The 18178-nt window shown below is 42.6% G+C and overlaps 2 protein-coding genes across 2 annotated transcripts; one reads left to right on the top strand and one right to left on the bottom strand.

Annotated features, from left to right (window-relative positions):
- The first annotated feature begins 5031 nt into the window (after window positions 1-5031).
- gusb (glucuronidase, beta) lies at window positions 5032-10512 on the top strand. Its single transcript, XM_029172912.3, has 12 exons — window positions 5032-5345; window positions 5671-5856; window positions 5980-6161; window positions 6263-6405; window positions 6485-6672; window positions 7189-7341; window positions 7437-7615; window positions 7868-8014; window positions 8323-8407; window positions 8903-9079; window positions 9247-9382; window positions 9564-10512. The coding sequence occupies exons 1-12, from the start codon at window positions 5130-5132 to the stop codon at window positions 9716-9718; spliced, it is 1947 nt and encodes a 648-aa protein (XP_029028745.1). The 5' UTR covers window positions 5032-5129; the 3' UTR covers window positions 9719-10512.
- A 180-nt stretch (window positions 10513-10692) lies between these two features.
- Window positions 10693-18021, bottom strand: vkorc1l1 (vitamin K epoxide reductase complex, subunit 1-like 1). The gene is made up of 3 exons (XM_029172913.3): window positions 17638-18021; window positions 15290-15399; window positions 10693-14247 (listed from the first exon to the last, which is right to left on the bottom strand). Exons 1-3 carry the CDS (start codon window positions 17826-17828, stop codon window positions 14021-14023), a joined length of 528 nt encoding a protein of 175 aa, XP_029028746.1. The 5' UTR covers window positions 17829-18021; the 3' UTR covers window positions 10693-14020.
- Between the last annotated feature and the right edge of the window lie 157 nt (window positions 18022-18178).

The raw sequence follows: 18178 nt of genomic DNA, 5'->3' as shown, positions 1-18178 counted from the left end.
AGACTGCAGATGAAAATCGATCGGCCCGTGCGTCCGTGCAGCTGGGTGCGCTCCCATCTTTCACATTATGGTGTCAGAAGCTGCTGCTGCTGCTGCTGCTGGGAGCAGCCTGCGTCACGCCGCCGTTCTGTCATCTGCGATGATACGAAGGGTTTTTATTTGTTCACCCGCATGAATCCTCGGCCCCACAAGGAGGACACGCGCGCACAACGGTGGCAAAACTGCAATTTTTCATGCTGTGGTCTGCAGCAAAGATTGTGTTGGTGGTCATTTATAAAGCGGGTGAGACAATAGCAGGGTTCTGGTGAGTCGGTGGCGCAGGTTTTCACATCACAGGCGGCGATGGCGGCGCAGAACCTTGGCACGGAGCGCGGCACAGCAGGACTTAAAGAGACGACTTCCTACTCTGCCATGCGTGCGCCCACTCAGACAATCTGCCGCTACCGAGCCTCGCTGCACCCCGGGGACGGCTCCATCCTTATTTGGGCTCTCACTTCCCTGCCACACACTTTCTTCTCCGGAGGGGATGGTGCACAGCGCGATTAATTAAGAACACACTGACTGCCACGTGGAACGTGCACAAAGCAACTCAGTCGTATGCAAATGCTGAACACGACGAGCTGCAGTTTGACTGAATAACTGAACAACTGAAATCTGCCCCCGTTTTAGCAACATAGTAGCATCATTTGTGATGTTTAGCTCAGGCTAATATTAGATTCCATGCCTCATTAGATATCTGGCTAAGAGTTATAGTGTTAATATAAGCTCAGCATTTTCCTACATAATGACAACTGTTTCACTTTACTCATTCTTAGACATGACATGAAGAAGATGATTTGAGACTTTATTGTAGGAGTATAGGCTCCATAAGAAATGTGACAACAAGCTGTAAATGCAAAGCAAAGTTAAATTATAAGTCAGATCATTTATTAGTCCTTAAAACCATGGAAGGTTACTGTGGTAGATGACTCGTAGCCAGTTGTACAGGATGATTAGGCTGTTTCATGTTAGCAGATGTTCTGTCAAAGTCCACAGGGGTGAAGAGTTCAGCTGAATACAACAATATCCTTTTTGGCTAATAAAAAAAGAAAACTGAAGGTAAATGTTAGTGTTGCCACCATAAACTCTGTTTCCTGACATGACAATAGGAACTCCGCCTCGACAGTACTTTCATTTCAACAAAGTCATGTTGCATCACACTGCTGCTCCTTGACAATTACAGTAAGATAAAAACAGATCAAACCAAACAGTTGGACAGTAAAAATAAACACACAAAACATATTTTAAAACATTACAAAAATAAATTGTTGAAATGTATGCATGTAATTATGATAATTCAAAGGTCAGCTGATCGGTCTGAACTACTGCCGGAACCTTTTGAATTGACAGAAGTAACAAATGAGTCACTCTGCTCTTGGCTTGAACCTCATTAAAATCAATCCAGAAACTGGAGCACAGTGGCAAAACAAAACGCGAAGAGAAACACAGGACCAGAAACATGAAATACAGCAACAATAAAAACATGTGTGAAAACACAATGAAGCTGAAAAAACAAAGAGATTATGAAAACAATGTGGGAAGATACGAAAGATGAGCAAAAGAGCAGGGCTTTTGTCAGTGTGAGGCAAAAACACAAGGCAATAACAGAAACTCATGTTACAGCAGAGGAAGACAAGACACATGCAATAACTGATAAGAAAGAAGAACGAGAAACACAAGACAAATACAGGAGAGCAGAAGAAGAAAGAAAACACAGAAAGAGGATACGAGATACGCAGAAAATGGACTGGACAGACTGAATTACAACATAAGTGTTGCAATAAAGGATGTAGGAGGAAAACCAAAAGTGTCCGAAAATACCCAGAAATAAGAAGATAAAAGAAAAAGGAGAGACGTTATATCTTTATGGAACCATATCCATAATCGATCAACATACCAACAAGGTCTATAAATACTCGCATTCACGCTCCTTGTGAGAGGGAAGAACGTTACTGGAGAAAACCCAAGGCAACAGAGGGAGGACATGGAACAGAATGCAGAATCAACCTCTGCCCCTTGTTAGAAATAAGGAACGCTGCAGAGTGTCTGCCGGGTGTGCGTCTTCCTGTCTCTTCATTCACACACCTTCAGCAGAGACGCCTATTTCACGGAGCAGGGCGAGGCTGTTAGGACTCGCCGGTGTTTTCTTTCACCACAGATACGTAACACAAGCGCAGCGCGACTGTGAAGCGCGTGTCAGCAAATATTCAGGCTCTGGAGATTTGTGTCTCCCCTTATTCTCTGTGTCTCCCCTCCCTCTTTCTTATCAATAATGCATGGATGAACACCCTTTCAGTTTTTAGTGCAGACTACTTTTTATTTTCTGCTGACTGGCTAATTTATTCCTTAAAACAACTAGCAAGTTTAACTGCAGGTCAACTATGAAAATAATTTGCTGTGGTAAAATCCATATAGAGAATAAATAAACATTAAAATCAAGAATAAGAAAACACTGAATTGTTTCAAGCTAATAACCAAGTTACTGTATGTTGTATGTTACTGCCAGAAGCTTGCCAGAAGCAGACCTGATGTGAATGTGAGCTTTGGCAGCTTTTGTTCTACATCTTTGACTTCTTTGTCAGCTGCAGAGACAGTAGACACATGACAAAACTAAAAGTCTGAAAGCCTCAGATGTTTCCTGCGACTGCTCAGATTCAGACTCCCTGTGTCAGACAGCAAAGCCACACACGTCTATGTTTGACAGCAGCTACAGTGGTTTTTGCTTTATATGAACACGCTATTGGGACAAACTTGTTCTGTGAGGCTAACGGGTCAATATGGAACATGTGAACAAACAAACTTAGTCAAAACCTGGTACAAAAAGAACAAATTCCTCTAAGCCACAATCAGTACTTTGAACAGACACAAACCTACATACAAGGGTTAAATAAACAAGATGATCAATGAACCGATTAACAATGAGCAACCAAAACAAACAAGGACCAGAAAGAAGCTTGTAGGAGTTCGAAGAGGAGGTGAGAATGAGTAACAAGCAATAACTATAATGTCCGAAGAGACAGACAAACCAATCATACCAATGCTGCAATCATAAACACTTAAAAAAACATCCTGAATAGTTTTTAGCCCCTAATTGATAAACTTCAACAAAAGAAGTCCACATCACAGACTCCATCTAATCGACTTGGGGTGAGTGGCTTCAAAAATGCACTAAACATTCAAAATAAATGGTGGGAAAATAAGTTGGTACAGGAAATTAAATCTGACCTTGCCATTAACCTTGCATTAATTTCTAGAAGATGGATCATCTGAAGACACTCTGTGAAGCTCCATTTTTCCTAAACTGACCTGTTTGTGATTTAGATGAACAGTAAATATAATATATGTTCCGGAAAGCATAACATAGTCATTCACTAGGATTAATAGGGCCTGTGTCCTGGGAAAGGTTTTCCAGTAAAAAGGACTCTCACTTGATCTAAATGAAATATTTTGAGAAACCATCATAAATCCCCCATGAGCAAAACTTTATGGACTGTCAAGAAATTGAAGAAAATGACTGAATAGGTTTGAAGAAGCTCTGTGGGAAAAGGAAGCTCACTTTATGATAGGGATACAAAAGATTTCTGGATAGAATTGAAGCTGCACTGAACGTTGCATAACTGTGAGGCTATGGTGTAAAACTAAAACGCTATTAACAGCTGACAGACATAATATGCATAAATGCTTTAATGTTTTCAGCAGAACCCTCGAAACATTTGCATAGGCCGACATTCATGTCTTTATCATCATACCTCAAAAAAACAATTAGAGTGTCAGCAAGGACAGATGTGTCGCCAACGAGCTTATGGCAGCTGGAGTTGAGCTGCCTAGTAGCGTGTGTGTGTGTGTGTATGTGTGTGTGTGTGTGTGTGTGTGTGTGTGTGTGTGTGTGTGTGTGTGTGTGTGTGTGTGTGTGTGTGTGTGTGTGTGTGTGTGTGTGTTTTATCTTAGAACTGTCAGTGTTGTGATGCTTAGACTGCAGCTTCTTTCCCATGTGCCACAGCATCTGTTACGGCACACGGCAATTAGAGGGCATTTACTCTCAATGTATTTTCTATTTTTTATTAAAGACCGTTCCTTTGCTAAATGTCTACTTTAAACATACATAGTACTTTGTTACAAGACAAGTAATGTTAAACAGCAGACCCATCCATTAATCAGTGTAGTATGTGTGATTGGCATCTTGCAGCAGGTCCCGCTGCCACAACGTGGTCTAGCTCCAGCTTTCCTATGAACTTGCTTGAAGTAAGTCTCACTGCTCACTTACAAAAACAGGATAATACCAAAGCACTGTGTGCAAACAATTTAGCAAAACCAGTATTTTCCTCAGGTAAACAGGTGACAGGAGTAAAGTCAACGGTGAAAATATTCAGACTATATGAATTAAATAGAAATATCATTCAAAGCCAATGAGAGATCTAGATCTAGGCACGGTGTCAATACCTCCAAGCATCAAAATGTTACACCATGCCCCATCCTGCAACTGATACCACCACTGGGCTGAGTTGATAGGTCATCGTTACAGCCCTAAACTAAAAATATCCAACAAAGCTTTATACAGATTTCAGTTTGACATGATACTTAAAATAGAATATCTCCCCGGACCACGCAGCGTGTTTTTCCCTTCAGGTTTAGTGTGTGATAAAATCTCATCGTGGAGGCACAATTGAACATAGCCTATCTCTGGCGCCATCTAGTGGCAATGGCGCAGCGGTACCTCGAGAGCAAATGGTACATTCTTGGTGGTTTGGTAAAGGCAGTTACATTTCTCAATTCAACAATATATACGACCAAAAAGGGTAGAATTAATATGCCATTCAACTGTTTTTGAGATTTATGATATAAATAGTTTTACACCTATATGCCTGCGAAAGCCCTTAACGGTCCTGAAACGTACACAATCTGTGGGCGGGTCCGGAAGCGATAATCCCGCCCAAACCCCGCCCACTCGCAACCCGTACGTTACCTCAGTGCGTTGACATAGGAGGAGCCAGTGCGCGTGGGGCCTGCGGTCACGTGACCAGGTCATGCGCTTGAATAGGGAAGCCGAAGCGCGGAATAAAGTTCCGAGTTGACACTAAACGTAGCGCAGGATGTCCCGTCCTGGAAGCCGCGGGATGCTCCGCGTGCTGTGCGTGTTTGCGGTGTTTGACGCGGCATGGCTGCTCAAAGCGGGCATGCTCTTCCCCCACGAGTCCTCCTCCAGGGAGGTGAAGGACCTGAGCGGCCGCTGGGACTTCAGGGCTGATTATTCCTCGAACAGGAAGCAGGGCTTCGAGAGGCAGTGGTACAAGAGTCGCCTGGCGCTGGTGAGTAGCTCAGAGATGCACTTATAATGTGGAGAGAAGTGAAGTCAGGTCTGCGGACGCTGGTTATTCATGTCACAGTGGATCACACTGAAGTAGCATCACTTTTTGCTCAGTTTACTCTATGAATATGTAGATGTAAATGAATAGCTATGCAAATGGAATTGTCTCTAGCCCTGTTGTTTTTAAGGCCTTAATTAAAGCTATTTCAAGGTTTGGACTTTGACTTGTTCTTGTGTAAACAGAACATAGACAGTATTTATTTTCAAATCAAAGCTTTCTCTGAGGCAAAAATCAAGACTTTTGACTGGACTTTTGCTTTCCACAGACCGGTCCAGTGATCGACATGCCGGTTCCTGCCAGCTACAACGACCTCACCCAGGACCCGGCGCTGAGGGACTTCATCGGCTGGGTGTGGTATGAGCGAGAAGTGGTGGTGCCCGCCCGGTGGGTCAGCGACGAGGGCACGAGGCTGGTGCTCCGAGTGGGAAGTGCCCACTATTACTCTGTGGTGGTGAGTCACACACGTTGCCCTGAATCAGCTGAAATGCAGCGGAATCAAATTAAAGACACGGTCGCTTAATACGCAACGGCTGCAACGGTGGCTTCTTCATAAGCACAGTGTTTACCTTTGCAGTGGGTGAACGGGGTGAAAGCCACAGAACATGAAGGTGGACATCTTCCCTTTGAGGTCGAGATAGGCAGCATCATCCGCAAGGACCCCAGTCTGCCTTGCAGGATCACAATCGCAGTCAACAACACTCTGACGCTGTCGACTTTACCTCCGGGAACCATCCAGTACATGACCGACCGCACCAAGTAAGCTCCTTTACATTCTTAAAGTGTAGAATTCCAGGTTCCAGGCTTTGCTGTGGTTACTGCTTTAATGTCATAGAATGTCACTTTTGTGATATCAACAGGTATCCAGATGGATATTTTGTCCAAAATATCAACTTTGATTTCTTCAATTACGCTGGGATACATCGTCCTGTTCTGCTGTACACTACGCCGAAGGCCTACATAGATGACATCACTGTGGTGACTGACTTTATGGATAACACTGGTAATGAACTACCGTGACATGACTGTCTTTAGGTTTGTTTTTCAGTCTATTTACAGTTGCTGTTTCTCTTGTATTGTAGGCCGGGTCAAATATAACGTATTAGTCCAAGGTGCCGCTGAGGTCGCCCTGAAGGTGACTCTGATCGACAGGGATGGACACTGTGTGGCCTCGTCCAACGAGTCATCTGGACTGCTCAAAGTTCCAGACGTCAAACTGTGGTGGCCATACCTGATGCATGTGAATCCAGGTTATCTCTACTCTCTGGAGGTGAGACAACACAAATGGCATAGTGACTTTTTCATTGAGGTGTCAGTTAATTTCCGCTTCTTTTCCTTCTCCTAACTACAAATCAGCTGTAGTACAGTTGGAGTAGGACAGGCGCTAGATGAGTCTGTCTGAACGCTGAACAGGATCGATGTTTCTCTATTTATGTGTCTATGATGACAGACCTTAAAATGTTGCTGCTTGATAAGAGTTTCACTAACCACAATGACATGGTTCCTTTTAATGGCGAGCAACAACATGTTCTAGATTAGACGCTGAATTCGATGCTGTGTCACTTGTGCATTACTCAACATAAGTCTAGTTCCCTGAAATGTCCAGCGTTGATGTCTGATACATTTATATGTTTGATGACTCTACGCACTTTTAGGTGGAGGAGTTGCATGAAATCTTTTTTGTGCTTTTAACAGCAACATCAAGTCTGATTTTTTTTTTTTTTTTGAGCGTGTGTGAAAATGATCGAATGCTTCTTGTTTGAAATGTGTTCCGCTTAACATGCAGGTTCGTTTACTGGCATCCGATGGCAGATCAACATATGAAGACGTGTATACTCTACCAGTCGGCATTCGCACTGTGAACGTTACCAAAACCCAGTTCCTGATCAACAACAAGCCCTTCTATTTCCACGGTGTCAATAAGCACGAGGACGCTGACGTGAGTACCACTAGAGGGAAGCAGAATCACAGTGTTAGATATGTGGATGCAAACAAAAGACCTAACTCATCTAATCCTTGCTTGTGTCGTGGCAGATTCGAGGTAAAGGCTTCGACTGGCCCCTGATTGTTAAGGACTTTAACCTAATGAAGTGGTTGGGGGCCAACTCGTTCCGCACCAGCCACTACCCCTACGCTGAGGAGATCCTGCAGATGTGTGACCGCCATGGCATCGTGGTGATAGATGAGAGTCCAGGGGTTGGCATCAAAGACATGTAGGTGTCACTGCAGGGTTGAAGTAAAGTAAGAAGATGAACTGGATTTTTAAGTTAGGACATTCTTTCATTTATTCATGATCACGAGAGAACAAAAGCAAGTCACTTACAGTTATAAGCCCAGTCGGTATACCACCAGCAGGAAAACCAAGAAAAGCAGGTGTTTATCTCAGTGCCTGTGGTGTGTGTGGTGGGTGGAGCCGAGTCTGTCAACTCATCACATATCGTCTCTCCTGTGCCTTGCTGGACTAGTCGTAGTTATGGAAACGCCTCCCTCAAACATCACCTGGATGTCATGGACGAGCTTGTACGTCGGGACAAGAACCACGCCTCTGTGGTCATGTGGTCTGTGGCTAACGAGCCGGCCTCAGAGATGGGCCCCGCTGAACACTATTTCAAGTGAGCCATGGCTTTTTCTCTTTCCTGAATAGAGCTACTGTAAAATTTCATGGTAGATTTACTTTTTTATTATATTTAGGTTTTGTTTATTCTCCTATTAGGTATTGAAGTTATAGATAATGGTCGTGCTGCTCTGGTGTGGAATGCTTTACAGAACACCAACAGCTGGAGCTCGCTAATATCATATATTTAACCTACCTAAAGCAGGATTGTGTGTCAGCTGTTCATCACAGTCGTCTTATGACTGTGATGTATCTGAATCCCAGATTAACTCCCCTGCAGTTAAGGAGTCTTTGTTTTTCTTACAGAACTGTGATTAAACATACGAAGGCTCTGGACCCAACCCGGCCTGTCACTTATGTCACAGCGAGTAACTATGAGCGGGACAGAGGGGTGAGTTTGTGAAAGCATGCACAGCTCATTGAGTATTAGTTACAGTATTTGTGATTATTTCAATATACTTTTTTTTTTTTTTAAAGGTCCCTTCTTTTAAAAGATTTTCCTGTTTTTAGAGAATCAAGTAGGATTAAAGATTTTAATATTAATACAATGTTGTTGTTTTTTTATTTGATTGCACTGGTAACGCTTTCTAACAACCCCCGTTAGTTAATTTGTATTGTTGTTGTTAAAAATATTAAGACCCTAACTAATTAGGATTTATTAAGTGAATAAACCAAAACAGTGCCTGGTGAAAAACGAGGTGTCTTTCAGTTCATCTGTTGATATTCTGTAGCTTTTGGTGACTTACATCTAGGGGTTTTTCACATTCTGGTGCAGTGGGTGTAAGCGATGAAGGCCATCATTAGGCTAATTAACAAAAGAAATCAGAGATACACATTGAACCTTCATAAAAAAACAACTCAAACTCTGCATGCCTCTTGTCCCCAGGCTCCCTTCGTGGACGTAATCTGTGTGAACAGCTACATGTCCTGGTACCATGACCCAGGGCACTTGGAGGTCATCGACATTCAGCTCAACACTCAGTTTGAGAACTGGTATGGGAAGTACCATAAACCCATCATCCAGAGCGAGTATGGAGCGGATGCGGTGGCAGGGCTTCACATCGTGAGCATTAAACACACACAATCACTTCCCTGATGTTTGAGCACATCTGTTTTATGTCATTTCATATTAAGTGTTTTTCAAATAACCTGTTAACACAACTTTGATTCTGCTTCTTAATGTTTTGTTCAAAATATGTGGAGGTTAACTGAATTTCTTTTCACTCCCAGGATCCACCTGCAATGTTCACGGAGGAGTACCAGAAGGAGGTGCTGCTGAACTACCACAGAGCGTTCGACCAGAAGAGGAAGCACTACGTTATTGGTGAACTCATCTGGAACTTCGCTGACTTTATGACCGCACAAGGTAAAGCAACAGACCACACCAACCTGAAGTATCTTCCTTCATATGATGTCATGTTTTAAATACACAAGCTTTAATCATCAGATGCTCAGGAGGTCACATGTCGGCTGGTTCGTACATACTTTCTACATCTACTCTCTACACTATAACGTGGTTAACAGGCTGCTCTGTGTTGTGCTTCCAGGGGTCCTGCGTGTGGTAGGGAACAAGAAGGGAATATTCACCAGGCAGAGGCAGCCCAAAGCGGCGGCGTTCATCCTGAAGGACCGCTACTGGAAGCTGGCCAACGAGACGGGAACACTGCCTCCGTGGACCAAGTACCCGTGTCTGTTCTCTTGATATGTGCACATTAAAGACCAGTTAGCTGAGTTATTCTTCATGAACCAACCTGTGGATCAATCATGGGCCGTATGAACAACACTTGATGCTTCTTAAGAATGACAATGAATGTTTGATGGGGGTAATTTTTTAAGTTGTTACAAGACATTTGAGGTGGTGCCTTACTGTTGCTTATAAAAATGGAAGATACTGTATGTAAAACCCCTCAGTGCTTCATCAGGGATCAGAGCTGACCTTTCCTGTTATCAGCCGCCACATTAATCACATTCCTGAGTAGAGTTTCCACACAGACTCCTGTATAAGGAAACCTTTTAAAAACATTTAAAAGTTATATTTCTAAAGATATAAGCCTTTAAAATCTGCTTTTTAAAGATGTTCTGTTCATTTTACTATATAACAAACATCTATATAAATGAATGCAATAGGATGAATGTGTTCTGTAGGTTGTAAATGATTGACAGATGTCTTCAATGTTACTCGAGATGTTAGATATACTTTGGTCTTCATGACCGGTTTGAGGAGACTACACTACAAACACACACCTACAGGGTTAAGTTACATGTTTGGTTGTTGACGATGGCGTGACTGTAATCAGACTTTTTACTATGGGTGACTCTGCGTGTGTGCTCATCGTGCGGCTGACCTTTGTGTTCCAGCTGGACAAACAATGAATATTTCAGCTTGGCTTTAGTGAAGCATCCAGGAGCAGGGACCCCTTTTATTTACATTGTGTTTGACATATTAAGGACTGAAATATTGTATGCATATGCAAAAGCAATAAAACTTTATTTTTAGTCCCTTTTTTGTTTTTATGAATCTTATAGTTACCATTAACACTGTGCTGCACCTCTGGGATGAGTAAGGGATTTAACATAGTCCTTTTTCAATCAATCATCTGAACTTTTCCATCTAGAAGCATTCTAATATTAGGAATATTTGTCTAATAGTAAGTTTGCAAATAAATTGACAGGTAGTTTCAGAGGGAATGTTTTAATGGTAGATCATTTCCACATGACAATAACACAATTAAAAATGTTCTCATGTCAACCTTTTCCACAGTTTTCCCCTAGGGTAAAGATGGATATAAACAGATCACTTATTTTTCACCCTCCAACGATTCGTGTAACACTTTTCCATGTAAGAAAATACAGCATTTTAAAACATATTTGGCAATACAGAAGCAAACCCAGTTAAGTTTTCCTCCACAAACAATTTTTAATAAACATTTTATGCCGACATGGATTCTTAGCCCTCCAACCCCTCAACTTTATGTTTTTGATTCCTAAAATAACCCAGAGTTTTAACAGTCTATACAGCTAAAGGGCATAATTAATGACGGGGAAAAGAATATTACAATCATGTTTAAACAGTGTGTTCGCAACTAACAAACATGTCCTAGCTAGACTAAAGAAACATATTTACTGTATATGGTGGAGTTCAGGAAGGTAAACAGGAACGTCCGTTGATTGACAGGGCATTTTGTCTGCACAGACACTGAATATTAAACAGTGTTTAATATTTGGGAGTTGCCAATTTATCAGATTACATCCTAAAAGAAGGCAAGCACAAGTGCCTGGTACAGTTAGCATTCGTCAGTTTGCAAGGCTATTACTGTTGCTCGTCTTTGGCTCAAGGCCTAGTGATCAGACAGAAGGCACTTTTGTTGGCATTGGTGATGCAACTAACATGGCAGTTATACCTTAGGGCCTAAACATAAAGTCATGAGAAAGCACTGTCGCTTGAATAATAAATCACCGACCAGATGTAACTTCCACATTGCTTACCCACTTCTTTAGAGAACTTTACATGACTAGTGTAGTAGGCTTGCATGTGACTGGGGTTTGTGAATGTCATTGCAGGCTACTTCTAGTACGGTGGTTAAATCTATGCTCAGACTCAGTTGTTGCCTTTATGTCACGGTGACGTTTCTGAATTAAAACAAAGCAAGCTCAGGCCACAGGAACTGTCTTAGTCAGAAAACAACACTGTGCCAACCATCCCATTGTGAATTTAGATAGAAACAAGCCCAACAAGGTGATAATATTTAATGAACACGAGATAATCTGATTTTTTTTCATGTTGCCCCTTGTAAACTTAACATGACTGCAAATTATTTTCACATGGAAACAGTAGTGTTTCTTTCCAGGCAGGCATTGGTTCCTGGTGTTAAAGATAAAAACTGGATTTTTGATTTCAGATTTGTTATAAAGGAATCAAACAGCATCACTTGTTGCTTGAAGGCTCTGCCACCTGCGTCTTCTCTCTGTCTGGGGCTAAATTAGCACCAAAACCCACATCTCTGCAGCCAAGTGAACTAAGGGGCGTTTTGTGTGAATGCATCAATTAAATAAGACAAAACCCAAACGTGTGAGGTTGTGTTGCATCTGTTTGGGTGTTTTAAGATGGCCCTTGTGAGGACCGAACCGTTATTGGAGTACAGTGCTAGAGCAGTGGTGAGCTCCTACATTTTTAATGCAAGTGAAAGTCAAGTCTGGATTAGGTCACTCTGCAGTCTGCAGTTAGCTGTGGTCACCGAAAGGTACTGTTAACCGGAACCATGTTGTCTGAAAAGTCACTAGGTTTTAAAAAATGTTAACAGTGATGACGAAGACAAATAGGTTACGACAATTGTCTTTGACAGAAGAGAACTTGTATTCTATTAAAATCTGAGGGGACATGGAAACTATTAAAGACAAGCTGGATTGACACCACAGACGAGTCACATGATTACATGTGGCCTACATGTCTTAAAGTCAGGAGACGGTGAACCGTCAGTGGATCTGGAATGAAACGGGAGACGCTGCTCCTGCTCTGCCACAGAACTGACCAAACAGTGAACGTTTGCCAAAGCCACTACGAGCCGTGCCTGCTTCCCCCCTGCTGTGATCTACCTCTGCATGAAACCAAGTGCAATCAAAAAAAAAAACAAAAAACAAAAACACACAGTCAACCTGGAGCGCTTCCCCTAAACTCCACATATGGCTTAACATACTGGTTCGTTGCTATTCAACATTACGCCTCCTCATCTCTGTCGCCAGTTCTATTAAAATGTACACGCGCCAAAATGTGAACAAACGCCGGGTGAATATTAAGAGACGCTTCTGCCACCAGGTCATTCTATCGCCGAGCAGACAATCACAGTGTAGCAGCCTTTGCTACCATTGGAGACTATTGGGGAGGGAGAAAACACTTAACTGGTATCTTCATTTACAAAAGAGTGGTGATAAAAAAATAAAGCATTGGACCTGTGACAATAAAACACAAAACTGGTGTTAACATGACATCAACCTCTCCTACACAGAAAATGTAGAACAAAGAAACAGAAAAAAGGTAAATCCACCTTAACACTCCTTTAGGCACATAAGTCTTTATGGATCCCACTTGTGTGGTAGTCAGGAATGCTTCACACAACTATTAGTGATTTATTCTCTTAAAAAGGATTAGGGTTTATGCAAACATGGTCAAAAGAACATTAGTTCTCTCCAAAAAGGTTTGGTGGCCTCAGGTGAAACGATCGCCGCCTGGAACGAAGGCCGATCACTTCTTGCTCCAGATTCACTCCCGCGTTCGCGTTTCCTTAAAGGTTCGTGGTCGTCACTACATCGTCACGGTCTAGCCTGGAATATTGCTTAGCAGCTATTTACACATTTGCAAAAACGAACAATCTGGCTGATCTACGCACAATACCTCACACTGCCCTGTGTTTTTTTTTAGTGGTCCTCTTCAAAAAGAAACTGACTACAAAGTGTAAACATGAAAAAAAATAAAAAATAAAAAAAAAATCAATAAAATTTAGTCCTGCCCCCAACCTGGCTTGGAACCTTCAACCTGCAAACTCTACGATTGCCTAATGGGTTTTCTAATTTTTGGAGCAGGTATTGGGTTCCGGCCTTTAGTGCAGATCTGCTGTGCAGTAACAGGAGCTTTCTAGCAGTGTTCGGTGAACCTCATTCACATCCTGCGATCCTCTCGTTCAAAAGAGACCTATCCATCGTTTAGTACTGCGACCTTCTGCTTACTTGAGATCACGTGTTCACACAGGCATCGAGCCCCTGTCTCCAGTGAGTACGATGTTAATCAAAAGAAAAGAAATCAAAAGAATCGTCTGTCGCATACAAATCCTTCCGGTACGCAATCAACACTGAGATGTCAGGCCCAACATTTAAGTTAAATTTCTTCATTTTTTTTGAACACACAGCAGAATAAACATTGTTTGGAAGCAAGGTCTCCTGGTGGCAAGTCAACTGTTCAGAGGTCACCTATCTTTTGTGGTTGTATTTTTCTTGCCGTGCTTCCACAGCTTTAGTCCTGCTTGGCCTGGAGCTGCTGCTTCCAGGCTTCGTTCAAGTAAACCAGTCGCTTGTAGTTGAGAACAAAGAGAATGAAGTTCAGCGCATACGTGGTGATGCAGATGACGCAGAGGTCCTTTAGGACAAAATACAGGATGTAGCCCAGGTACAGTGAACCCACCACTGAAAAGATGGACGTTGTCATGAGGATGAGGGCAGCCATTGCACTGACAGTCATTCCTGTGTGAAAAAGGACCAAGGTTCAGACAAATGGACAAATAAAAACAACACAATCTCGTCACACAGGAATCCTGATCAGTGGGGTTTATTTTAGAGCTTTCAGCATCAGACGGACACGTTTCTCTATGACCATCATCCTCGTGATAACATTTAGATAAACACTGAATAGCCTGGCTGTGCTAGTTGGTTATCACGAAGTGGAGTCCTGGTTTTAAGTGTTTGTGTTTATTGATTTGATCAGGTTTTTACAATCACTGCTCAACACAGACAGACCTGTTACCATATTTAATTCAGTGCTTGTGTTTGAGAGACTTTTTTTCTCATAAAAAAAAATACCTGAAGCGTTTGACTAGTTTGACATTGTACTACATAATATTTAAATGAAGGTACTGGTCTAACAAGTCGTACCAACTTATAAATATTGGACGGTCCAAGGATGTGAGAATAATATCGTCCTGAAATGGTGATGTCCTGCTTTTGAGACGGAAACGCTGACTCGCTGTAGGAGTTTGGTTTAACTGAGCTGCTATTGTGTTAGTCAAACGAGTGGTAAATCTTGTGGCTCAAGGGTTTTCTTGTTCTGAGCCAGGTGGCAGGAGGAGGCCACAGGGCAGGCAAATGTGTCAAACCAGCATGACTGGCACCGCCATCCCTGGACTAATGGAAAAACAATGTGACAGTAAACATAGACAAGAGTTACAAAATATCATGTTTACAGGTCGCATATACAGACCAATATTTGTATTATTATTATTATTAAGTAACAAAGCATTATTAGGATTCAAACTTAAACTACAGAAACTTCTAGAAATAGACTGGAATCGATAAAACCAACTAATAAGAATTAACATTGCTTGCAGTTCAATCAGATGAGTGTCAGATGGTACATAAGCCCTATCTAACTTTAGACTGATACATTTCCTTTTAGTGTGATGTCGGTGTCATGTGACTCACATTTAGTCAGATATACTGATGACGAACGAGGGCAAAGGAGCATCAGAGTCAGCAGTTAATTTGCAGCGCTAATAAAAGGACATCTTACCTAGCAGGAGCTGGAAGACATAAAAGATAATCCCATAGACACTGTTGGGTTGGTTCAGTGCACTGTCATTTCCAAAAATTGAGCCCAAGAGTCCAAATCCTCGACCCCATCTGAACCGTGAAATAAAACATTTGCAGAGTTACAAACTGGACCCAACAACACGGGAGAAAGCTGCTGTAAAGCAGAAAGGCCGGACCACAGTCGAGCACTAACCCGGAGGTGGACCAGGTGATGGAAAGAAGGTTCAGGTTCAGTTATTATTTACAAGTTGTTGTTTAGTTCTGCATATTCTGACTAAACAGCAAATCTGTGCATCCTAGTTTAAAGTCACGTCTACATGCATTTTGTTTTTTTTCACTTTTCTTTTTTGCCTGAACTCAGCTTAACTTAACTGAAAGCAAGTGCTGCACAACCAAACGCATCTTTCCATCAGCAGACGACCAAGAGTGTTTTTTAGAGGTTTTGGGTTCCATGGCAAAATACAACACGCAATTTGAGTCTCAGCAGAACAGTTCTGCCTTCCTGTGCTTCTGCAGTTTGAGCCAGAGATTCCAAACACTTTGTGTGCATTCAGTCAACTGCAGAAAGAACAAGTCATGACATGCTCAAAACAGTAGAAACGATCACATTCACTTCGATACTTCTGTCATATGACATTAAAATCAATCGACTCCAGTTAAGAGTCATGGACATTTTTAAAAAACACTTCTGATCTCTCTGTAACACTGGGATTATAGGCAATACTCTTCACACACCAAATTCTACTTATCAGTTCATCTGTTGAGCAAATCCTAAAACACGAGGTCAAAGTTCAACCTATAAATTACATTCTTCAAAACATTTGTGGTCAATAGTAGTAAGAGATTGAAGGATTCAAGATGTAACCAGTTTTATAAAAATACAAATTAATGACCAGTTTAACCTAATGAGGTTAATTATTCTTCCTGTCCTTGCATTTTTTTCTTAAAATAATTTACTGCCAGCATTCTAGTGACTCAAGGCTTTATTTATCTCTAAACAGATAAGGATTGTAGGCAGCCATGCACAAACTTTGTAATTAAACAAACAAAGTATTGTCACAAGTATTGGCTAGCACTTTAGAACAGTAAGAATCTAAATGCTGGAAATCGAGACTGTTGAAAATAAATGCAACAATATTTATCTCTAACCTTCACACATTCATTCTTTATAAAGATATGTTAAGGCCAAGCTACACTCAACATAGACAAGACTAATGATAACTGGCACTAATACTCAAAGAATTCACTCACTTGTGTAACAAATATGTAAAGGAACTAGATTAGCAGTAACACTATCTGTGCAAGGCCTGCAAAGACTCACACAGCGTGACTGAAGAGATGAGGTTCATCCAGTGATGTATACATTATGCAGATAAGGTCCATACCTGTGGCTCTTATCTGCATAATGCATACAGAAACCAGTATCTCAACATAAACAAGTGCTACTTGAAACAACAGGTTTTTTTAAACCAGTGCTCGCTGTGTCCTATAGAATAGACGTAACTCTCCAGCAGTACCTGTATTTGTTTACTGGGATGTTAATCTAAGTGGTGACAGTTGGAGATGATGTGATAACTTTGGGGTTGCATAGACTGTGACCTTTGACCTCTGGAGCCGCTACAGTGTGTGGACACAGAGTCTGACTGAGGAAAGAGGGGGCAACCCTTTGGACTGAACGATAGCTGCCAAGTGAGCCTAGCAGAGCAGCAGGGCAGCTACGTTGGGCCAGGGCTAGCAGCTAGAATGGCTGAAAACGCTTCATCTGATAGAATACATACCAAGCGCAGACGGTGTCTAGAAATCACAGTTGGGGCTCTTGAATGAATGGATTGCAGCAACATAATCCACACAGCCGCCACGTTAATCTGAGCGACCAACTTTACAGCTCAAGTTGGTGTCACACATGTGTTTTAGTCACACGCAACTACAGATCTCACACACGGGCTGTTAACACGGGCCACTCATAAACCGACCGTGTAGGTGAACGGCTGACTGCTCTGTCTGTCGCTATCCGGTAGTAACGATAACAGACGGACCGGGTTAGCTAGCGGCTAGCGCAGCTAGCTTCGCCGAGCTAACTAGTGAGCTAATGATGTGCTCATTGAATGGGAAGACAGCAGCCCGCAACGGGCGGTTTGAGCGTAAATCAACCAGCAGGCAGCTCGCAGCGTGGCGGAGCACGTTCTGGCGGCGGCGGTAACGGGCGGCAGGCAAATGTTAGCAGGGCGCGTTTGACAGTTTGAACCGCGCAGCCCTTCCCAGATGGCCACAATAGCGCACGGCTTCATTGAGCGCCACTGTGGGCGCTCTACGCCGAATTCAAATTACCTTGAGCTGAACACTTTTGAACAGCTGACGGAGCTACTGACGTCGCACATCGCCGTGTAACTCGGATCCCGAGCCTTTTCCCTCTCGACGTGAAACGCGTATAGCGACAGCAGGATGCCCAGCAGGCAGACGGTGAGCCGGGCTATTCTCTCCCACCGAGGGGTGGACACTCTCAGGACGGGCGCCGCCATCACTCTCTGGCCTAGCTGGAGACACGCATACAGACGCAGCGAGTTCGCCTGTGAGACGGAACAGCGACGTGGAAAAGCGTCAGGACGCGCCACACCGTCGGGGGCGGGCCGCCGTGCACGCGCATCCGCATATAAGTTAACGTCGACCTTCTATGCACTGCCTCTATGTTTTTATCCAAATATTTCAGATGCTAAAGTCAGTGATATTATTCACTTAATCGTAAAACAATTGAACCGCAGCGACATTGTTATTATCTCAACTTTTATTGTGCAACATGTGTTTGACAAACATTTAGTTTAATATGTCAGGGTGCAGGGTGCATGTAGTTATTGGCACAAAACGCACGTGA

The sequence above is a fragment of the Betta splendens genome, chromosome 14, assembly GCF_900634795.4.
Source record: "Betta splendens chromosome 14, fBetSpl5.4, whole genome shotgun sequence".
Taxonomy (NCBI): domain Eukaryota; kingdom Metazoa; phylum Chordata; class Actinopteri; order Anabantiformes; family Osphronemidae; genus Betta; species Betta splendens.
The sequence above is the reverse complement of the archived record's forward strand: the minus strand, read 5'-3'. Positions and strand labels throughout refer to the sequence as shown.